Source organism: Daphnia magna, linkage group LG1, assembly GCF_020631705.1.
Source record: "Daphnia magna isolate NIES linkage group LG1, ASM2063170v1.1, whole genome shotgun sequence".
Classification (NCBI taxonomy): domain Eukaryota; kingdom Metazoa; phylum Arthropoda; class Branchiopoda; order Diplostraca; family Daphniidae; genus Daphnia; species Daphnia magna.
In genome coordinates this window covers 13,909,245-13,927,354 of record NC_059182.1, presented here as the reverse complement: position 1 = coordinate 13,927,354, position 18,110 = coordinate 13,909,245, and the positions used below count along the sequence as shown (strand labels likewise).

Here is an 18,110-nt window from a genome sequence, read left to right as displayed (position 1 = left end):
CTTGGACTGCCCATCTGATTGGTAGCATTTTGTCCACTAGAGGCGCAATTGCTATAATGATTTTCTTACGTTCTCAGTTTACAAACTGTGTTCATTTCGAAAGTTTTTCTAAAGAGTAGAGATTGCTTTGAATTTGGTGGAGTATAATACATTTTTATTTTGTAACCTTACTGTTGAAAAGGTGCAAAGTTGAAAAAATATTAGTTGACAAGTTATCTTGTTCCAGTAATTAACAGAAGAATTGCTGTTGAATTAATATTCTCTGAATATCTCTTGACCACTTATAAAACACTGTATTGAAATACTAAAGTGTTAAAACATTGTTTCAAGGTCATATAAATTGGATTTTTACTTTGAAACAGAAAATGCCCCCTAAAAGGAAGCAACAAAAAGCCAATGGATTCATGATGTTCATGATTGAAATGAGACCAAGATTGGAAGCTGATGGCCATACATTTCCTAATGGTTTGATGGATGTCCATCCGGTTTGCACACCACTGTGGAACGTATGACTCTTACCTAATGTAGTTACATTTGTATATCATATAAAACCTTTCTTACAGAACCTGACCACCGAACAAAAAGCAATATATAATCAAAGAGCCAAAGGTGGCCCTATGGTTAAAGAAGAAAAAATGGATTCCCTTGGAGTGCCATTGGCATGGAAGGAAAGGGAAGAACAAAAGAAAATAATAGAAAAAACCCAGGTTTTCCAAAAAATTGAAGATCTGGTTTCTTACTTTCATAGCCAAGGAAGTAGGTCTTTCAATATAATGTGTTTGCCTTTTTGTTAACCTTTTTCTCTCATCAGCTCTTGAAAACAACTATTTTCATTTGGCTCATTTCAACATTGCTGTTGCCACTGATGAGGGAGAATACCCTCCTTGTGAACTTGCAATAGTCAAATTTTCATTGCTTAATGGAATAACTAGTACCATCCATGAATTTGTGGATCCTGGTAAAAATGATAACCCATTTTGTTCCTTTATTATTTATCTTGGTTTTATTGGTTTTGTAATAGACCGCAGCAACTCCTCCTAGCAACAGCAGCCCCACCCAGTAAGAAGGTCGTCACGAATGCAACCTTCCCTGCGGATAATAGTTAATGATAAAAGTAAAAGTTATTGTAAACCCCTCCCTTCTTAACCTTCAATCTCTTGGTATATAAGCACATGGTTGTATCGTCTTAAGTAGAGTTAGTTTACTGGCAAATACACAGTCTAGAAACTATTACATTTGGAGGTCCCAACGAGACAACAAGAATAACAACGAGACTCTGGAAGAAAAGTTTCTGATCTGTGCTTCATTCGCCAGCTGCAAGTATTCAACGCTTCTATCACCAAGTCTTCAAGCAACCGACATCGGAACATCATCGAGGTAAGCGAATGCCGTTTGATTCACCTGTACAAAAGACTGCTCTCAACGAGAACACACTACTACCTTTATACCCCGTACTACAAGAATCTGATTTAACCGACCAAGACCCAAACCTAAGTCACCATCGAGAACAATTTTTGGACAATTGGAAGACCTTAATAGACTTAGAATTTAAGCAAGACTTAGAAAGAAGTAAAGCATACCAGACAATCTCAACAACTGAAAATATCCAGCAGTTACAAACACAGAAACAAGAAGCAAGTCAGGCGACGCAAAATTCGCTGCATTTTTACACTTATTACCTTCTAGAAAAAACTTTAAAAGTAACAGATGGTGTAACAGCAGAAACCATTGCTAATGCTACTAAAACACTCAAAGACGATATAGTCGCACAAGGTGGGAGCACCAGAACACTCGATAGTTTACTCCAACAGTTACACACATTGCACGGAAAAGAAAAAGAATTTTTGTTCGGTACCATCAATGTATTGCAGAAAGAGTCAGTAATCGCACTAATTGAAGATAAAAAAGCAGATAACTACGCTAAAATTTGAACTTTCAAACGCGCAAAAACAATTGGAAGTAACAAAAAGAAGGCAAAGAGTTCCAAATACACTTTAAGCAGTTCGTTAGAGCAACTTCAAGAAAACAACGAGGCTCTGAAAAACTCCCTTGAAAAAGCCAATTCCCGAATCGCCGACCTAGAACAAAACCTTGAAACCACCTTAGCAACCGAGAGTCAATTGCAGAATCTTCTCAAAAGAAAAGAGGAAAACAACGCAGCTGTCGAGACCGAAGGGCAAGAAATAATTAACAAACTTGAAGGTGAGAAGACCAAACTGATCCAGAAACTCAGCAGTGCGGAAAACCAGATAAAACAAGTATCAGAAACAGCAGAGCAGCTCCAGAAAGAGATAAAAGTTTTGGCAGACAGACTCGACAAGGCCTCAGCAGAAAAATCAATTTAAAGAAAAACCTGCTAGATTTCACTTCAAAGAACAAAACCCTTGAAAAAGACCTTCAAGAACTACAAGATCGGGTACGAGGACAAGAAAATCAAATAATAATTCTAGAAAACCGGGTGAAAGAATACAAAAAACTTCAAGTTAAATTCATCGAGACTGAAGACTCCAACGACTCAAGGCTAGACGAGGACGAACCAGGAGAAATAACCAAACTAGTGGGAGATATAAACGAACTAACCTTGCCGACAGACAGTGGAGACAAGTCACTCCACTACGAGCTGGAAATAGAACAAACAAACGATTTCGAACAAACAATAGAAAACCTCAAAACACAAATAGAACACTTAAACAAAACAATCATCTATTTGGAGCAAGAAAATCAACAGCTTAAAAAGAAGGTCGACATGGGCGTAACACACGACGACGAGGACACTTCGGAAAAAACGTTCGTGAATACCTCCAAGAAAAATCACAAGGATGGCGATATTCCAGCAACTGAACAGGACGACGAGGACGCAAAGAAAGTGAACAGGTACTTCACTCAGCCAATAGTGAAGGCTTTAGGAGAGCTATTCTCCAGAGAAGACAAAAAGGCTATTCCAATCTTTAAAGGAAAAGCACTGATAAACTAATATCAGAGTGGTTACGCGGCGCCGAACACGTAGCACGAAACAATGAATGGGACGACAATCAAAAGATACGTTTCTTTTCTGATCGATTGAAAGGCGAAGCCTTCGAATGGCATGAAAACTACGCTGAGGAAGAAGGAGATGATCTAAATTACCAGGATTGGAAAGAAGCACTAATTACAAGATTTCAAGACACCTACGACTTAGCTACGCTGGAGAAAAAACTTTCAAAATTAACTCAAAAACCGGAAGAAAACTGCAGAGCTTTTGTATCAAGGTTAAATAATCTTTACGATACCATCGCTGGTAAAGAAGAAAGGGCTGACCATAACCAAACTATTATTGAAGGACAATTACTAAACAAAGTGAAAAAGATGAGGGATCACAGAAAAAGCAAAATCCTACTGCAAGGATTACTACCAAAGTATAAAGCAGAACTTTATCTACGAATGCCAGAAAACACAGAAGACTTTGACGCATTATGTAAACAACTTTTCATTTCTGAAAAAATTCTACACACGAAAGAAGCTACAGACGACAAGGAGATGTCAGCTGTTATAGCAGGGATAACGCATCACGAAAAACAACAAGACGATAAAATCCAACTACTTGAGCAAAAATTATCAGATGCTCTGTCAGAATTAAAATATACTAATACGAAACGTGGATCCTCACAGGAAAACGACGTTACCATAGCTGCAACTGACCAATACGAAAACAGAAGACCACGTCCAAGTGAACGTTACTCAAGATCACGTGATTCGCGAGTGCGATTTGCCGACAGTCATAACAGCCGAGAATCAAGTCGAGAAAGAAGTCTAAGTAGAAACAGAGACAACAGCCCTTACCGCAGAGATTACAATTCGTCAGGACGAAGAAATTATAATCCTTCAGGATACAGGCAAACCAGATTTCCATCTCACCAACGTCCCTCATATCGGAACGACTACCCTAACCGACAAGGAAACTACAGCGGACCAAACAACTACAGACAACAAGCACGTTATAACAGCAACCAACATCCACAGCAGCAACAACACACTAGCAACAATCCTCGAACAACTGAAAATCGAGAAATAACCTGCTACAAGTGTAACCGAAGAGGACATATTGCAAGAGAATGTTGGACAGATATGGCACGTACCAACAACCAAGGTCCCCGATAAACACCATAAAACCAATCAGTAACTCCCAACTAACATACAATTTAGGATCAGATGTAGAAGTAGAAATTCCAAAACTGATACGTATTCCCGTTAGAATCTTTAATAAGGAAATCATAGCTTTAGTGGACACTGGCGCAGCCGCTAGTTTAGTATCCAGTAAAATATTGGATACTCTAGAGTGTAATGAACACTTAAAACAAGTAGAAAATGCGAATCCTCCTATTTTTAGAACGGTGTCGGGACAAGAACTTAAATCGATAGGGAAATTTGAATTTTCAGTTATTATCAATGATAACCATATTATTAACCACCACTTTTATGTTATGAGCAACTTAAATGAACAATGCATCTTAGGATTAGATTTCTTATCTAACAATAATGTGAAGATTAACACTCGAAATCGTCAAATATGTTATGATCACTTTGGAGTAGAACATAATTTTGGAAGTAATACCATGCCCATTTATAGCGTAACATTTAGCAAAGCAGGCATCCATATACCACTAATCCCGATTGATAGAGAAGACGAAAATCTTACACAACAAGATTATCGTAATTTAGAATCCTTCACTCAATTAGACTTTAATAATAAAACTAAGCAGATAGCTAAGATTGTTGAAAAAGAAGAACAAGCACTCAATGTATCAGACGACATACAAACTAAAATTGAAATTTTACTAAAGAAACATGAAGATCTTTTCGCAGACCAAGAATCCGACTTGGGTCTAACTACACAAGTGAAACATCACATCAACATAGGCCATAACGCTCCCATTAATCAAAGACTGCGAAGAACACCCGAATCCCTAAAACTTGTTGTTAAGACTAAAATAGAGGTAATGCTAAGTAACAAAATAAAAAAGAAAGCCACAGTCCTTTTGCTGCAGCTATAGTAATGGTACCTAAAAAGATGGAGAGATGCGAATGTGCATCGACTACAGAGCTTTGAACAAAATCACTGTTAAGGATAAGTACCCTCTACCTAGGATAGATGACACAATTGACGCGTTGTGCGGATCGGTTTATTTCTCTACATTGGACTTACTAAGCGGCTACTGGCAAATAGAAATAGAAGAAAGTGATAAACACAAAACAGCTTTCATTTGTGAATTTGGCCAATACGAATTTAATCGAATGCCATTTGGTTTAACAAATGCACCCAGCACCTTTCAAAGAGCAATGAATAACATCTTGAAAACGGTATTGTACAAATTCGCATTGGTTTACCTAGATGACATCATAGTGTTCAGTAATTCAATTACTGATCATGTGACACACTTGGAAGCAGTTTTTAGACTCCTTAAACAAGCGGGGTTAAAGTTGAAAAGGAAGAAGTGCGAATTTTTTAAAGAAAAATTAGATTATTTAGGATACATCGTATCCGGGAAAGGAATAACACCAAGTACAAAAAAGTTAGACGCAATTATTAAATATCCCGCTCCCAAAAACGTAAAAGAATTGAGCTCATTTTTAGGTCTAGCCAGCTACTACAGAAAATTTATTAGGGCTTTTGCTGATAAAGCCCATCCACTAACTGCGCTCACTAGAAAGTCAGCGGACTGGAAATGGGGGAGGAACAAAGGGACGCCTTTGAATGTATTAAGAACTGTCTCATCACTAGACCTGTTCTAGGTTATCCGGATTTTTCTCGAGAATTTATCATCTACACGGATGCTTCAGGATATGGAATAGGAGCAGTCTTGGCTCAAATACAACCTCCACCTCAATCAGCGGATTTAGCGGAGTCCGACGGACAGGACCTTCGTAAATCAGACGACGTAGAAGTCGTCATAGCCTATACCTCTAAACATCTGAACGACCGCGAGGCCAAGTGGTCAACCACAGAGAAAGAGGCATACGCAATAATCCACGCCATCGACGTGTTTAGGACGTACCTATACGGGCGTAAGTTTACCGTATTTACAGATCATAGACCTTTAGAATGGTTAATGAGTAAAGACAGAACCAGCAGGAAGATTAGCTCGATGGGCTCTTAAGATCCAAGAATTTGATATCATTATTGGGTACCGACCAGGAAAGTCACACCAAAATGCTGACACATTAGTCGCACCCCAATAGTGCCGCTAGCGAAAGTAGAAACAAGGTCAACAGGTACAAAAAGAAACCAGAAGTAAAAAACGAAACCAAGGAAACTAGAACAAAACAAGTAATTTTTGAAACGGAAAGTAATCAGTCCAAGGACACGGAAAAATGGATAGAACTCCAACACAAAGATGAGTATTGCAGAACAATATTAAAAGAAATGGCAAAGGCCAATCCAAGTAAGGACGTTAAAAATAAATTTAAAATAAACGACAAAGGACTATTAGTAGATACCAAAAGAAGAATTGTAACGCCAGTAAGACTGGTGCCACAAATTTTAAGGAAAATCACGATCACATATTGGCAGGACATTTAGGAGTAGGAAAAACGTTGGCTAGACTTCAAAGACAGTACACATGGCCATGCATGCGTACTTCCGTAATAGAATACGTTAAAAGTTGTTTGATGTGCAATAAGAGAAAAGCGGTAGGTGGAAGTAAAGCACCATTGCACCCTTTGCCTTTAGTTGAAGGAGTATGGGAAAGGATCGCTATGGATATAGTGGGCCCAATTCAAGAAAGCGCTAAGGGATACAGATATATATTAGTTATATCAGATTATGCCAGTAGGTTTGTTTTTACAGTTCCAATGAGAAATCAAACTGCCCAAACAATTGCGAAGATTTTAGTTAATAAAATATTTACTAAATATGGATCTCCAGAAGTAGTTCTAACAGACCAAGGTACTAACTTTCTATCCAGTCTAATACAAGAGGTGTGTAAACTATTCAAAGTCAAACAAATAAGGACTACGGCCTATCATCCACAAACTGATGGATTAGTTGAGAGGTTCAATCGAACTCTCTGTGACATGCTAGCTTGTTATGTCTCAGACCAACCTGCTAACTGGGACAAATACCTTCCGTTCGTTACTTTTGCTTACAACACAGCAAAACAAGCTTCAACTCAAGAAACACCATTCTTTCTATTCTTCGGACGAGAACCAATAATGCCTAATGATATCAAGATTAACAGAAGATACGAGACCTATGAAGATACTAGTATGGTGTATTCACAGCAATGGGAAAAAGCTCAAAAACTGGCAAGAGAACATCTCTTCAAATCCCAAGCAAGACAGAAAAAATACTACGACGTATCCACGAAAACTATTAAATACAACATAGGTGACTACGTATTACTGAAGGCGCCACCAGCAGCAGGAAAATTCATAAATCGATGGAACGGACCATTTCAAATTTCACGAAGTTTCTCGGATATCAACTACGAGATCCAGCACACGGAAAACAAAAAACTTAAATCTATCGTACATACAAACCGTCTCAAACTTTACACACCAAGAAAACAAGAAACAACTAAGGAAGAAGAAATACTACAAAACCTACCAGAGAATGTTGAAGCACAACGACAACCAACGATTCACCAACGCCGACCAGGCCGACCAAGGAAGCAGCAGCTGATACATCCGGTGAAGACGAACATCAAACCACGCAGGAACGAAGGAGAACCAGAAAACCATACAATACCTAACCTTTACCGTAACCAAAACCGAAACGATCCTATAACGAATCACCAATACCACTTAAGAAGACGATATCAAGGACCGGATTACTAAACATTTTCATTTTCACAGATGCAGACATTACTCTTCCTTCTTTGCCTCCTTCATTCACTAAACCCTACTTACCCTATCTACGCATCCATCTGCGACTGTAACAACATGAAAATACGCGGAATCCTAGACTTCGAATTGCCTTACTACTGTGATAATGAAAAACCAGAAACACAACATTTACCAAGGATACCAACTAGTTACACCTTAGTAACCAAACAAAAACCAGCAGCCACTTGGAAAGGATGGACATGTCGACAGTGGACTAAAACAAAGAAAATAACCGGATCGTTCTGGATTGGATCCTTCGATACAGTTTACTCCCAGGAAACAATACTAATCACCCCTTTGGAGTGTTGGCGGATGGTCAATGATAAAAAATGTGGCAACAATAATATGCAAACCGGACCGACGGGACTCAGTTTCACAGCCACTCCTACAGGAGAAGGTAAATGGTACGCCATCAAGGAATACCAAACACTAAATTGTGTAGCGGAACAGATCACGCTACGTCAGGAGAAACCAGATAGTCAATCGAAAGCCCTTTCGGATTACTTAACACCACCCAACAGGAAGGACAATTCATCCAAAATCAAAATACAATCGTGTGGGGAGAAAGAACAACAAACAGTTCATACACTCAGACGTTACTAAAAGGGAAAGGATACCTGGAACTTCCTCGAGAACCGGAGTCGGATAATTCCAGCCGCCTTTACGACACCAGTCGGCAGATTGAAATATCTTTTCTTAACAAACCAGATAAGGATATCGCACCGGTAGGACATAAAGTGGTTGGAATCCCTCTAACGTATTTGACGTTTCCTGCAGAAACAACAAAAATTTTGTATGAAATGTTCAAGAACACAATCGCAACCTGCCTTAAAAATACCAACCTTGCCACACCCGTGTGCAAGACTACAGAGAGTTGTACAAATCCAGACCACAACGTTCTCTTCTTCAAGAAGTTCACTTTCTCTTCGACACCCAAGTTGAAGACGAAAAACTTGGGATTCGCCTCTACAGTATTTCATACGCCTGGGGAACTCTAAGATTGGCACATAGAAGACCAAAAATAATCAAGGAAGATGGAAAAATCGTACAAAAGGATACAACAATATACATTACTTACGAGTCCGGAAGCAGAAACCCTTTGACAACGTACAGTCAACTTTCAAAGGACGACCCTCTCCCATCAGGATCAAAATTCGAGTACATTGTCGACCAAACGATACGAGTACAAAATACTCATATCTGCATCACGGAGACAACACACGATTACGTATTTGCTGCAGCCTGTTCAGAGGAATCAACGAGATGGATTCTAGAAAAAGAAAACAGCTACCTAATTTCCCAAGAATCCGAAATGTGTCTTACCGTAGGGGTCGACGAAACCTTAAAATTGGAAAAGTGTGCTTTGGAAGGAGATACCAGGAAAAACCAGCAGTGGTTCTTTCAAACAATAAATACCAATCCGGATGTTATAGAAAATTTTCCCGACGTAACATTGCAAGATATTCAAGAAGTCCGATTAGAACAACGAAGAGCAATTACAACCACAATAAACTCACCCATATTTGGCGGTATCTTGAAAGCAAATCACGGCAGCGGAAACATCATCTGGGACATGATCGCCTGGGGATTGTTGAAGAACGGACAATATCCAAACGGAAAATGTGTCACACATCATGGGCTTGAACAACAACTAACCATGGAAGATTGTGACACAGATTGGACAAAATGTCAAGAAGAACTAAAAACATTAATCACAAGTAACGATCCCCTGGTGCAATCACAAGTATCCGTAGGAAACTGCAGTAGAGCCACTACCAAAGGCCAAGCTTTCGAGTATACGTCTGATTTCACCATTAGACCGTTCAACACTAACGCTTGCGTCAAGGCAAACACAACAATGCTTATTCTACAGGAATGTGCCAACACCAGTTCAATTTGGGGCACTTTCGAACACACAGGACAGCTCATGGCAACAGACAGAACTGGCCTACATTCACTGGCGTCAGACAGAAAATGTCTCACACTAAAAGTAGGACGTCTGAGTTTAGGGCATTGCCACGGCTCAAGTAGAAAACAACAGTTTAGCTTCGAGTATCGGAACCCGCATCAAATACGGACGCTTTCAGCAGCAGCCATTATAGCGCTTCACACCCAACAATCATTGGACGGAACACAACTCCCACTTATACCCCCTCTGCTCAAAAAGAAAGTAAAGCAAACAACAAAAACTTAACCACGCCCACCACACAAAAATCTATTTCATCTACTTCAAGCACCACAACGACAGTAAAACCAACTACAAAATTAAGCACAACCACAATTAAAACAACAATAGCCACAACAGCCATAAAAACGACCGTTAAAAGCACACCACCGACAACTAGGCCTACAACAACTACTAAGCCTACGACCACCACAACTAAGCCTACGACCACCACAACTAAGCCTACGACTACCACAACTAAGCCTACGACCACCACAACTAAGCCTACGACTACCACAACTAAGCCTACGACTACCACAACCAAGCCTACAACTACAACAAATAAGCCTACTACTACAACTACTACGCCTACAACTACAACAACAAAGTCTACGACTACAACTACTACGCCTACAACTACGACAACAAAGCCTACAACTACAACAAATAAGCCTACAACTACAACTACCACAGCTACAACTACAACTGCTGAGCCAACGACTACAACCACTAGGCCTACAACTCCAAGTACTGAACCTACATTGCCATCAACTACAACTGAAACCACGTCCACTACACAATCATCAACGACAACTATAGCGACAACAACAACTGAATCAATAAGCAATTCAACAACACCTCTCACAACAACTGAAAAAATAGAGGACCCTCCAGTCACGAAAAATCACACCATTACGGAGGATGCAATAATGGAAATTATTGATGACACTGAAAAAACATCTCAGCAAGAAATACCCGAGGCAGCATCTTTAACCCTAGAACAAGTACCGGAGGTGCCAATAAAAAACGAAACAGAAAGCGGTCTACCCCAAAATATAGAAGAATTCGGCGACAAAATTAAATTCGATATTTCAAAAATGCATGAGCAATATAAAATAAGTATAGAAACAGAACACGAAAACAAACTTGCAAAAGAAATTCGCGACGTATATTGTCAACTATCAACGATAAAGAAAACTCAAGCGGTGATGTTAGCTCAAAGTAACGGAATTCTTGCCGCTTCAGCGCTCGGATTACCCATCTGTACGAGACTGCAAGGCTTCGGACAAGCGATGACGCTCCAACAATGTGAAACCAAACGGATTTTCATCTCCGCAAAAGAATCGAAATGTGGATTTCAACCATTCTTTACCTATGAAGACAAAAACTGCACTATCGGAGTAGATGGATGGTCCATACATCCATATTCCGATTGCTTTTGGAAAACTCATTTGGTGAATTTAAATGGATTCCATCACACCTGGGAACACAATTCAACAAATGGAGAATGGGTAAAACAAAAAGCAAGCATTCACATGCCGAACTTAGACCTCATCACAGAATTCGAAGAGTTGCACCTGAATGATTTCGACTACAGTCTGAAGAGCCATCCAGCGCATGAAACAATGGAAATGGAACAATTAAATATCCTAAACGATCTAGTAGGCCTAATGCAGGAATCAAATTCAAAATCTGTTTCTGACATAGTGATGTCAGAAAAACAAAATAATCAGATAGGAACCATGTTCTCATGGTTCGACACATCAAAAATTCTTATCCTATCTATCATAGGATTCATTGTATTCATCATATCCCTACGCATATTGATCATTTGTGACCCTTTTACAAGAATCATGGAAAAAAATTCGACAAGCTAGAAGATTAAGACGATATGGAATAAATACGGAAGAAGCGCACGAATTAACTTCAATGATCCCAAATTCAGGCACTCAACCACCGGAAGAAATAATAGAGCAACCGTTCACTAGGATGACGGCTCCTACACCTCTTACCATGGAAAGACCCACACAATCACGCCCGGCTCAACCAAGCGCACCGAAACAACGTAATATTTATCCTGTCATGGAAGAAAACTGGGAATCCGATCAAGCTCGCAAATGCACAGGAAAACACACGACTTGCACTTATGTTGTGGGTTATGGAATGGTATGGGAAGACCTTTGCAGATGCTCAACAGAAGTTGAATCTAAAAACCACTAACATTTAGAAAAAAAAAAAAAAAAAAAAAAAAAAAAAAAAACAAACAAACTTAACAAGTTTTTATTCTGGGTGAAAGGGAAAGTAGTAAATGTATTAAAAACTCGAAATATGAAAACTTCAAGTGAATTGTCCTTAAACAGCCACCAAACACACAAGTGTTAAGTAAAAGTGGAAGTTTTAACTAAAAAAAAAAAAAATAATAATGATGGAACAGAACAGTGAAGACGCAGTGCAACGTAATGAAGCAAGTGATAGCGAAAGCCAACCAGAAATAAACTACTTAGTGATTGAAAGTGAAAGTGAAACGGACAGTGAAACGCAACGAGATGGGCTCTTCGGTGATTATGGTTTTTATCCACCAACGTTCGAATTTAATCCAAATGCTACACAACAAGAAACATTACCTAAATGTAGTAACTGTGCGATGAAAACGCACCCAACCTTATCGGCAGCAAGAGCAGATGCCGTGCAGAAACGAACACAAGCCATCACACGATTACGTGAGCAAGAAATTTTCCTCGAAATGATAGACGCTCCAAGGGGAAGAAATAAAAAGATGTATCATCCAGAAGTTAGGACCCGCTGCATGGGATTACCATCCGAAGGCAGAATTTCTTAACCAGAAATTTAACGACAAAACACTACTTCATACAAGCGTGAAAGCGGGAAAACTGGACATAACGGATTTACTGTTAGACTATGGAGCTGACCCAGATATAGAAGAGGATGGCCAGACCATCGCACATATAGCGGCAGCAGAAAATAACAAACTCTTGATCAGGATATTACGATATCACAAATACAAGTTTTCATCATACAATAGCCTTGGAGAAACACCACTAATGGTCGCCATCGCCTACGGGCATGAAGAAGTGGCCAGTTATTTGTGGATAAGTTCCAACGTTGCACAAATGGCAAAGGACAACAGCACCGTCCTACATTATGCCGCCAAACATGGAAACAACACTCTCGCTAGGGCAGCATGTGAAAGGAAAATTCACATTAACATCAATCAAACGACTAAACCAGGAAACTATACGGCCCTACACCTAGCCACAATGTATAGGCAAGATCTCATAACAAATATCTTAATGGAACACGGAGCAGATCCAGACATAACTGATGTCAATGGAAACACCCCGCGGGATTACGCGTTTGATGAACATAGGAGAAACATATTTGAAGACTGGAAACGTATAAGAAGCCCAGAGAAAGGCTTCGGCAATGAATAAGATTGAAGCAAAACAAAATTGAAGAACCAACAACAGTTTATTACCACTACTACAACAAAAACACTAAAATGACAACATTACGACAACAAATTAAGAAAAAACTAAAAGAAGAGAAGAGAAGAAAAAGCATACAAAAAAAAAATAAACGATTGAAATCTGCAGTAGCATTCCAGTAAAAAGGAACGTAGACCAACAATTATTAACTAACACTTTATTAGCATAAAAGACAATGAATAACGGTATAGAAAACATATCTTGTATTTTGTGTCTCATACTTTAGCCCAACAAACAAAAATAACGGTGAAGGAAAGAAAGTAGGTGACGGGTAAAAAACAAGTTTTCACCTAACCATTGCCACGCCACATGCCGAAGAGAAGTAGAAGACAAGGAGAAAATTGGAGGACCAATTTATTCTTGCCGAAGGGGGGAAGGAATGTAATAGACCGCAGCAACTCCTCCTAGCAACAGCAGCCCCACCCAGTAAGAAGGTCGTCACGAATGCAACCTTCCCTGCGGATAATAGTTAATGATAAAAGTAAAAGTTATTGTAAACCCCTCCCTTCTTAACCTTCAATCTCTTGGTATATAAGCACATGGTTGTATCGTCTTAAGTAGAGTTAGTTTACTGGCAAATACACAGTCTAGAAACTATTACAGTTTATCTCAGTATGGGTTTTCCACTTTTTAATTAACAGGTCAACTTCGACTGGGCTACGCCTATGAGGCTGGCCTTCATTCGGAAAAAACGCACAGAATTCCTGCTTGTGGATTCAAACTATTCAATAAAAATTATGTTGCCATCGCCAACAGCATAAAAAACATTCTTCGGCAGCCGGTTAATTTTAAAATCAAACTTTTTATCATGCTTTCTCTAATCTGATATAAATTTTTAGGATGGGGGATTTGCTCCTCTATTTTTCGTTGACGAAGACATGGCCAAAGCAGTCTATATTCTCGATTGGTTGATTGAAAAAAGCTGCCAGTTGGACCGTTCATATGATAGCTGCAACCCTTTTAAAATTTACAGTCTGAACAAACTATTTTATGAATTACGTCGCTATGCCAATTTAAACAACCCGCGACTAAAATTTACTAGCACAACTCAAGTAGCGGAATATTTTGGCAGCGGGATGTTCCAATTCAGCCCTAACATGGCTTGCCAGGTAATTATGATTATTATATTACGATTAGATACGTAGAGAAAATTTCAAACACAAAGCAAAAAATTTTACACAGTGGCACGAAGATCAGGATAATGTCACCTTTTGTTCACTGACGCGAGTTCGAAACTATGCATATACAATTTCTGATATGTGCTGCGATTACTACGGTTTAACTTTGCTCCCTAATCATCACGTTCCAGCAAGTATTGCTGACGAACATCGATATAAGATAATGCATGAAACTGAGAAAGTTAACCAGCCCCAGGTAAAAAATATATATATATATGCAGGTAGCATATATAGTTCAACATAAATTTTTCGAACTTAGACACCAGTCACGATATACGATGATAAAGAAAAGCCCACTGATGTTATGCCACGCATGCCAAAATCGTTTTGTAAGGAAATTTTATGTTTCTCGTAGTTTTTGTGTATGCCTAGCCAGAACTTTGGTTTATCCATTTTTTGTTTGTTTTAGCCAAAGTTGTTATGCAAACCGTCGGGCCGCGTCTAGCTGCCAATTTTAGTTCGAAATCTCAAGGCCCCAACGATGTCATTCCTGGAGCAGGACGTGGTATTTTGGGATCGATGTATACTCCAACTTCGGAACCTGAATTTCCAGGTCCCCCACGAGAAAGTGTAACACCCCCTCCAGTTGGAAGAGGCCGTGGTCGCGGATTCCGTTTAACAAGTGATTAAGTGGGATGAGTGTGTTAGAATTTTCTACAAATCTTGATAACTTAGAAGGCTGAAATTTATTGCATCAAGTTGTTTTCGTTTCTTGATTTCGATCCGTCTGTTTAAATGATATGATACGGGGAATATAAAATTGTCTTTCAAAATGTTGATTCAGAAATAAAAACCATGACTATTTTTTAGTTTTTCCAGATTTCCCATTTATTTGAAAAACTATGAGAAATGTTCCAAATCCTTTACAGTATAATTGATTTATTTCATTAGTATGCTAACGACGGCCTTCACATTCAGCGTCTTCAAGTCGGCATACGTTTGTCCAGTGCCAATAAAGACGATGGGTTGCCCAGTAATGTATGTCATTGATATGGCAGCACCAACCTGACAAAAAAAAATTGTGAAGACGAATGTTTCCACACAAAATAACGAATTACCTTATCGTCGATTGTGTCAAATTTAGTTAGAACGATTCCGTCGATAGTATGTGGATTTTCTGACGCAGAATAATCCGCTAAAGCCTGATTAAATTTGACAAGTTGGTCAACAGCTTCATTGCCGACTAGGGCTTCCCCGACGAAAAGAACCAAATCCGGCTCATTCACTTTGATCAACTAAAATTCCAATATTTCTTGTTTAACAATAAATTGCTAAAAATCACAAGCAGCAACTTACTTTCGCTAGTGCCCTCATTAGTGGTTCATTATCTTGCATTCTTCCCGCAGTATCAATCATAACAACGTCAATACCGGCTTCTTGCGCATGGTTAATAGCCTCTAGGGCAATTCCAGCAGCATCCTTTCCTAGATTGATAGCAAACAGAATCAAGAATGGAATAGGCTAAATCCATTAATAAGAAAAATATTTTATTACCATATCCCTTTTCATAAAGCTGGACCATTTGCAAACCTCCATGCTTCTCGGGAGGATGGATCGAGTTCAAATGACGCATGTGAGTGCGAAGTTGCTCAACGGCACCAGCGCGAAACGTATCACAAGCGGCAATTAACACGCGAAAGTTGTTTTCGATAAGCCAGAAACAGATCTTGGCTAGATTGGTAGATTTGCCAACGCCATTTACCCCACAGAAAGACATCACATACGGTCGCTTCTGTTTCTGGGATTCATAGACATCACGCAAAATGTCAACTCGGCGGCGGGGAGAAAGGATTTGCACCAAAGATTCCGTAAGAGATGCTTTAACAGTGTTGGCTAAGCTCTCAAATGTTCCGAGTACCTTTTAATATGAATAGAAATGATAAAGACAGGTGAAAGATATAATAATATGCGCATAATGACTAACCTTGCCATTAAGCTTGGCAGCCACAGAGTCACACAATTTACCGGCAATCTCAGAGGCAACGTTCTTCGCAATTAGATGGTCGCGCATTTTGTCTAAGACAGGGGCCATGTCTTCCTCACTGATTGTCTTTGATCCTACCAAATTCCTGTTAAGATAATGACTATTAACAAAAACCTCTTTGATAGGTATTTAATGGTAAGCATACTTAAACAGCGAAAATATTCCAGTCTTCTTTTTTTGTTGGCTAACTTGCTGAGGAACATAATCATTCTTTCCTCGTTCCTCTACATCTTCTTCTTCTTCTTCCGATTCCGATTCAAAATCCATATCCCGAACTTCTCCTTGAAGTGTGCCAATAGCCTTTTGAGTAAAAATGTAAGGAATAAATGAAAAAATAAATGAAATACTGTGCATGTCACAAGTATAACTTCAGACTGTAAAATTGTTACTTTAGGATCAGGAAGATATACAGCTTGTTGTGGTAACGGGCTCTCGCCGAGGTCTTTGTCTTTTGTATAGTCCAATGTCTCCATGTCTTTTGGAGCTCCTCCCAATGGCCATACTCGACTTTCCTTCGATTTCTTTGAGGCAGCTTTAGGACTCTTTCTAAAATTATAAAGAGGAAACATCGTTATCTTAATGTGTTCGGTAGGGTAACCAACATGAAAAAATTACAGCTTTTCAGTTGTTGGTTTGCTTTTGTTTTTCCCAGCTGCCATTTTTTCGGCAAACTCGCGTCTTTTTTGCTGGATAAGATCCTCTTCTGATAATTCAACATTGATAGGTTCTGGAATTTTGACATCAGGTACTTTGACTAGTAAGTTATGAAGAAGAGATTATTATTGCTGTTTAAAAAGATTAAGATTATGAACCTACTTTCCACTTTTTTTACTTTTTTATTTTCTTTATCATCTCCCTTTCTTTCTATCATTGAAGCCACAGTTTTCTTCGATTTTTGTGATTCTTCAAATGATTTCATCACCTTGGGAGCAGCTGCTTGTAACTTTCCCCATTCCTCAGCTGATTTCAGAATACTGGTAAACATTTCACTTATTTCAAAGTTCTTTCCAAACTGTTGCAGCTGTAGTTCATTCTTGTAAGCATCTCGAAACTCCATATGGATATCATTTAAAAACTTGTCAACATATGACAGCTTTAAAATTTTCTGATAAGCCACAACATAGACCAATTCAAACTCATTATCGAGTTTGTATTTTAGGGTCACGTTATCATGATCGTAGGACAATTGTCCAGTTCGCTCCTAATTAATATGGATAAATTTATATTGAAAACATATGGTAGTAAGGTGAACAAGATAGGTATAATACCTGCAGAATAACCGCTTTAATTAACGCATTCACCGAAGACGTAAATATCTGGGAAGTTCCTTGGAAGCACCATAACACAATACCCCCCTTGCTAAAAATTGAAAAAAAATCCAACATTTTCCTTCTTTTAAGGCTGGTTCCAAGTTTTTGAAAAAGCAATTTGTCCTAGTTTCTCCCGTCGTCTTTTGACTACTTTCTACACGTCATAACAATCAACATTGTCAAATAGGTAATTGGATTAGTTGTTCGATCAGTTAAATGTGTTCATAATATGAAATCTGATGATCACAAGTAGAAAATCTGATTTTGAGTGTTTTTTATTTTCATTAAAATTTGATATGTAAACTAACTTATTTATTTTATAAATTT

General features: G+C 38.8%; 2 protein-coding genes across 2 annotated transcripts; one reads left to right on the top strand and one right to left on the bottom strand.

Moving 5' to 3' along the window:
• Positions 1–50: 50 nt before the first annotated feature.
• On the top strand, positions 51–15,298 carry LOC116930006 (protein maelstrom homolog). Its single transcript, XM_032937350.2, has 9 exons — positions 51–293; positions 363–506; positions 564–756; positions 812–958; positions 13,953–14,092; positions 14,151–14,420; positions 14,494–14,685; positions 14,749–14,818; positions 14,899–15,298. Exons 2-9 carry the CDS (start codon positions 366–368, stop codon positions 15,117–15,119), a joined length of 1,374 nt encoding a protein of 457 aa, XP_032793241.2. The 5' UTR covers positions 51–293; positions 363–365; the 3' UTR covers positions 15,120–15,298.
• On the bottom strand, positions 15,292–17,952 carry LOC116929962 (signal recognition particle receptor subunit alpha homolog). The gene is made up of 10 exons (XM_032937300.2): positions 17,742–17,952; positions 17,290–17,674; positions 17,089–17,227; positions 16,863–17,019; positions 16,619–16,773; positions 16,414–16,558; positions 15,984–16,347; positions 15,786–15,913; positions 15,548–15,724; positions 15,292–15,494 (listed from the first exon to the last, which is right to left on the bottom strand). Exons 1-10 carry the CDS (start codon positions 17,856–17,858, stop codon positions 15,369–15,371), a joined length of 1,893 nt encoding a protein of 630 aa, XP_032793191.1. The 5' UTR covers positions 17,859–17,952; the 3' UTR covers positions 15,292–15,368.
• Positions 17,953–18,110: the final 158 nt, after the last annotated feature.

Bases quoted from the DNA above. Each gene is read 5' to 3' on its own strand.
- LOC116930006 (XM_032937350.2), top strand. From the start codon at position 366: ATGCCCCCTAAAAGGAAGCAACAAAAAGCCAATGGATTCATGATGTTC. The intron at 14,686-14,748 runs GTAAAAAATATA...TTTCGAACTTAG, and splicing joins AGAAAGTTAACCAGCCCCAG to ACACCAGTCACGATATACGA. The intron at 14,819-14,898 runs GTAAGGAAATTT...TGTTTGTTTTAG, and splicing joins ACGCATGCCAAAATCGTTTT to CCAAAGTTGTTATGCAAACC.
- LOC116929962 (XM_032937300.2), bottom strand. From the start codon at position 17,858: ATGTTGGATTTTTTTTCAATTTTTAGCAAGGGGGGTATTGTGTTATGG. The intron at 17,020-17,088 runs GTAATTTTTTCA...TTATAATTTTAG, and splicing joins AAACCAACAACTGAAAAGCT to AAAGAGTCCTAAAGCTGCCT. The intron at 15,495-15,547 runs GTAATTCGTTAT...TTTTTTTGTCAG, and splicing joins TTGACACAATCGACGATAAG to GTTGGTGCTGCCATATCAAT.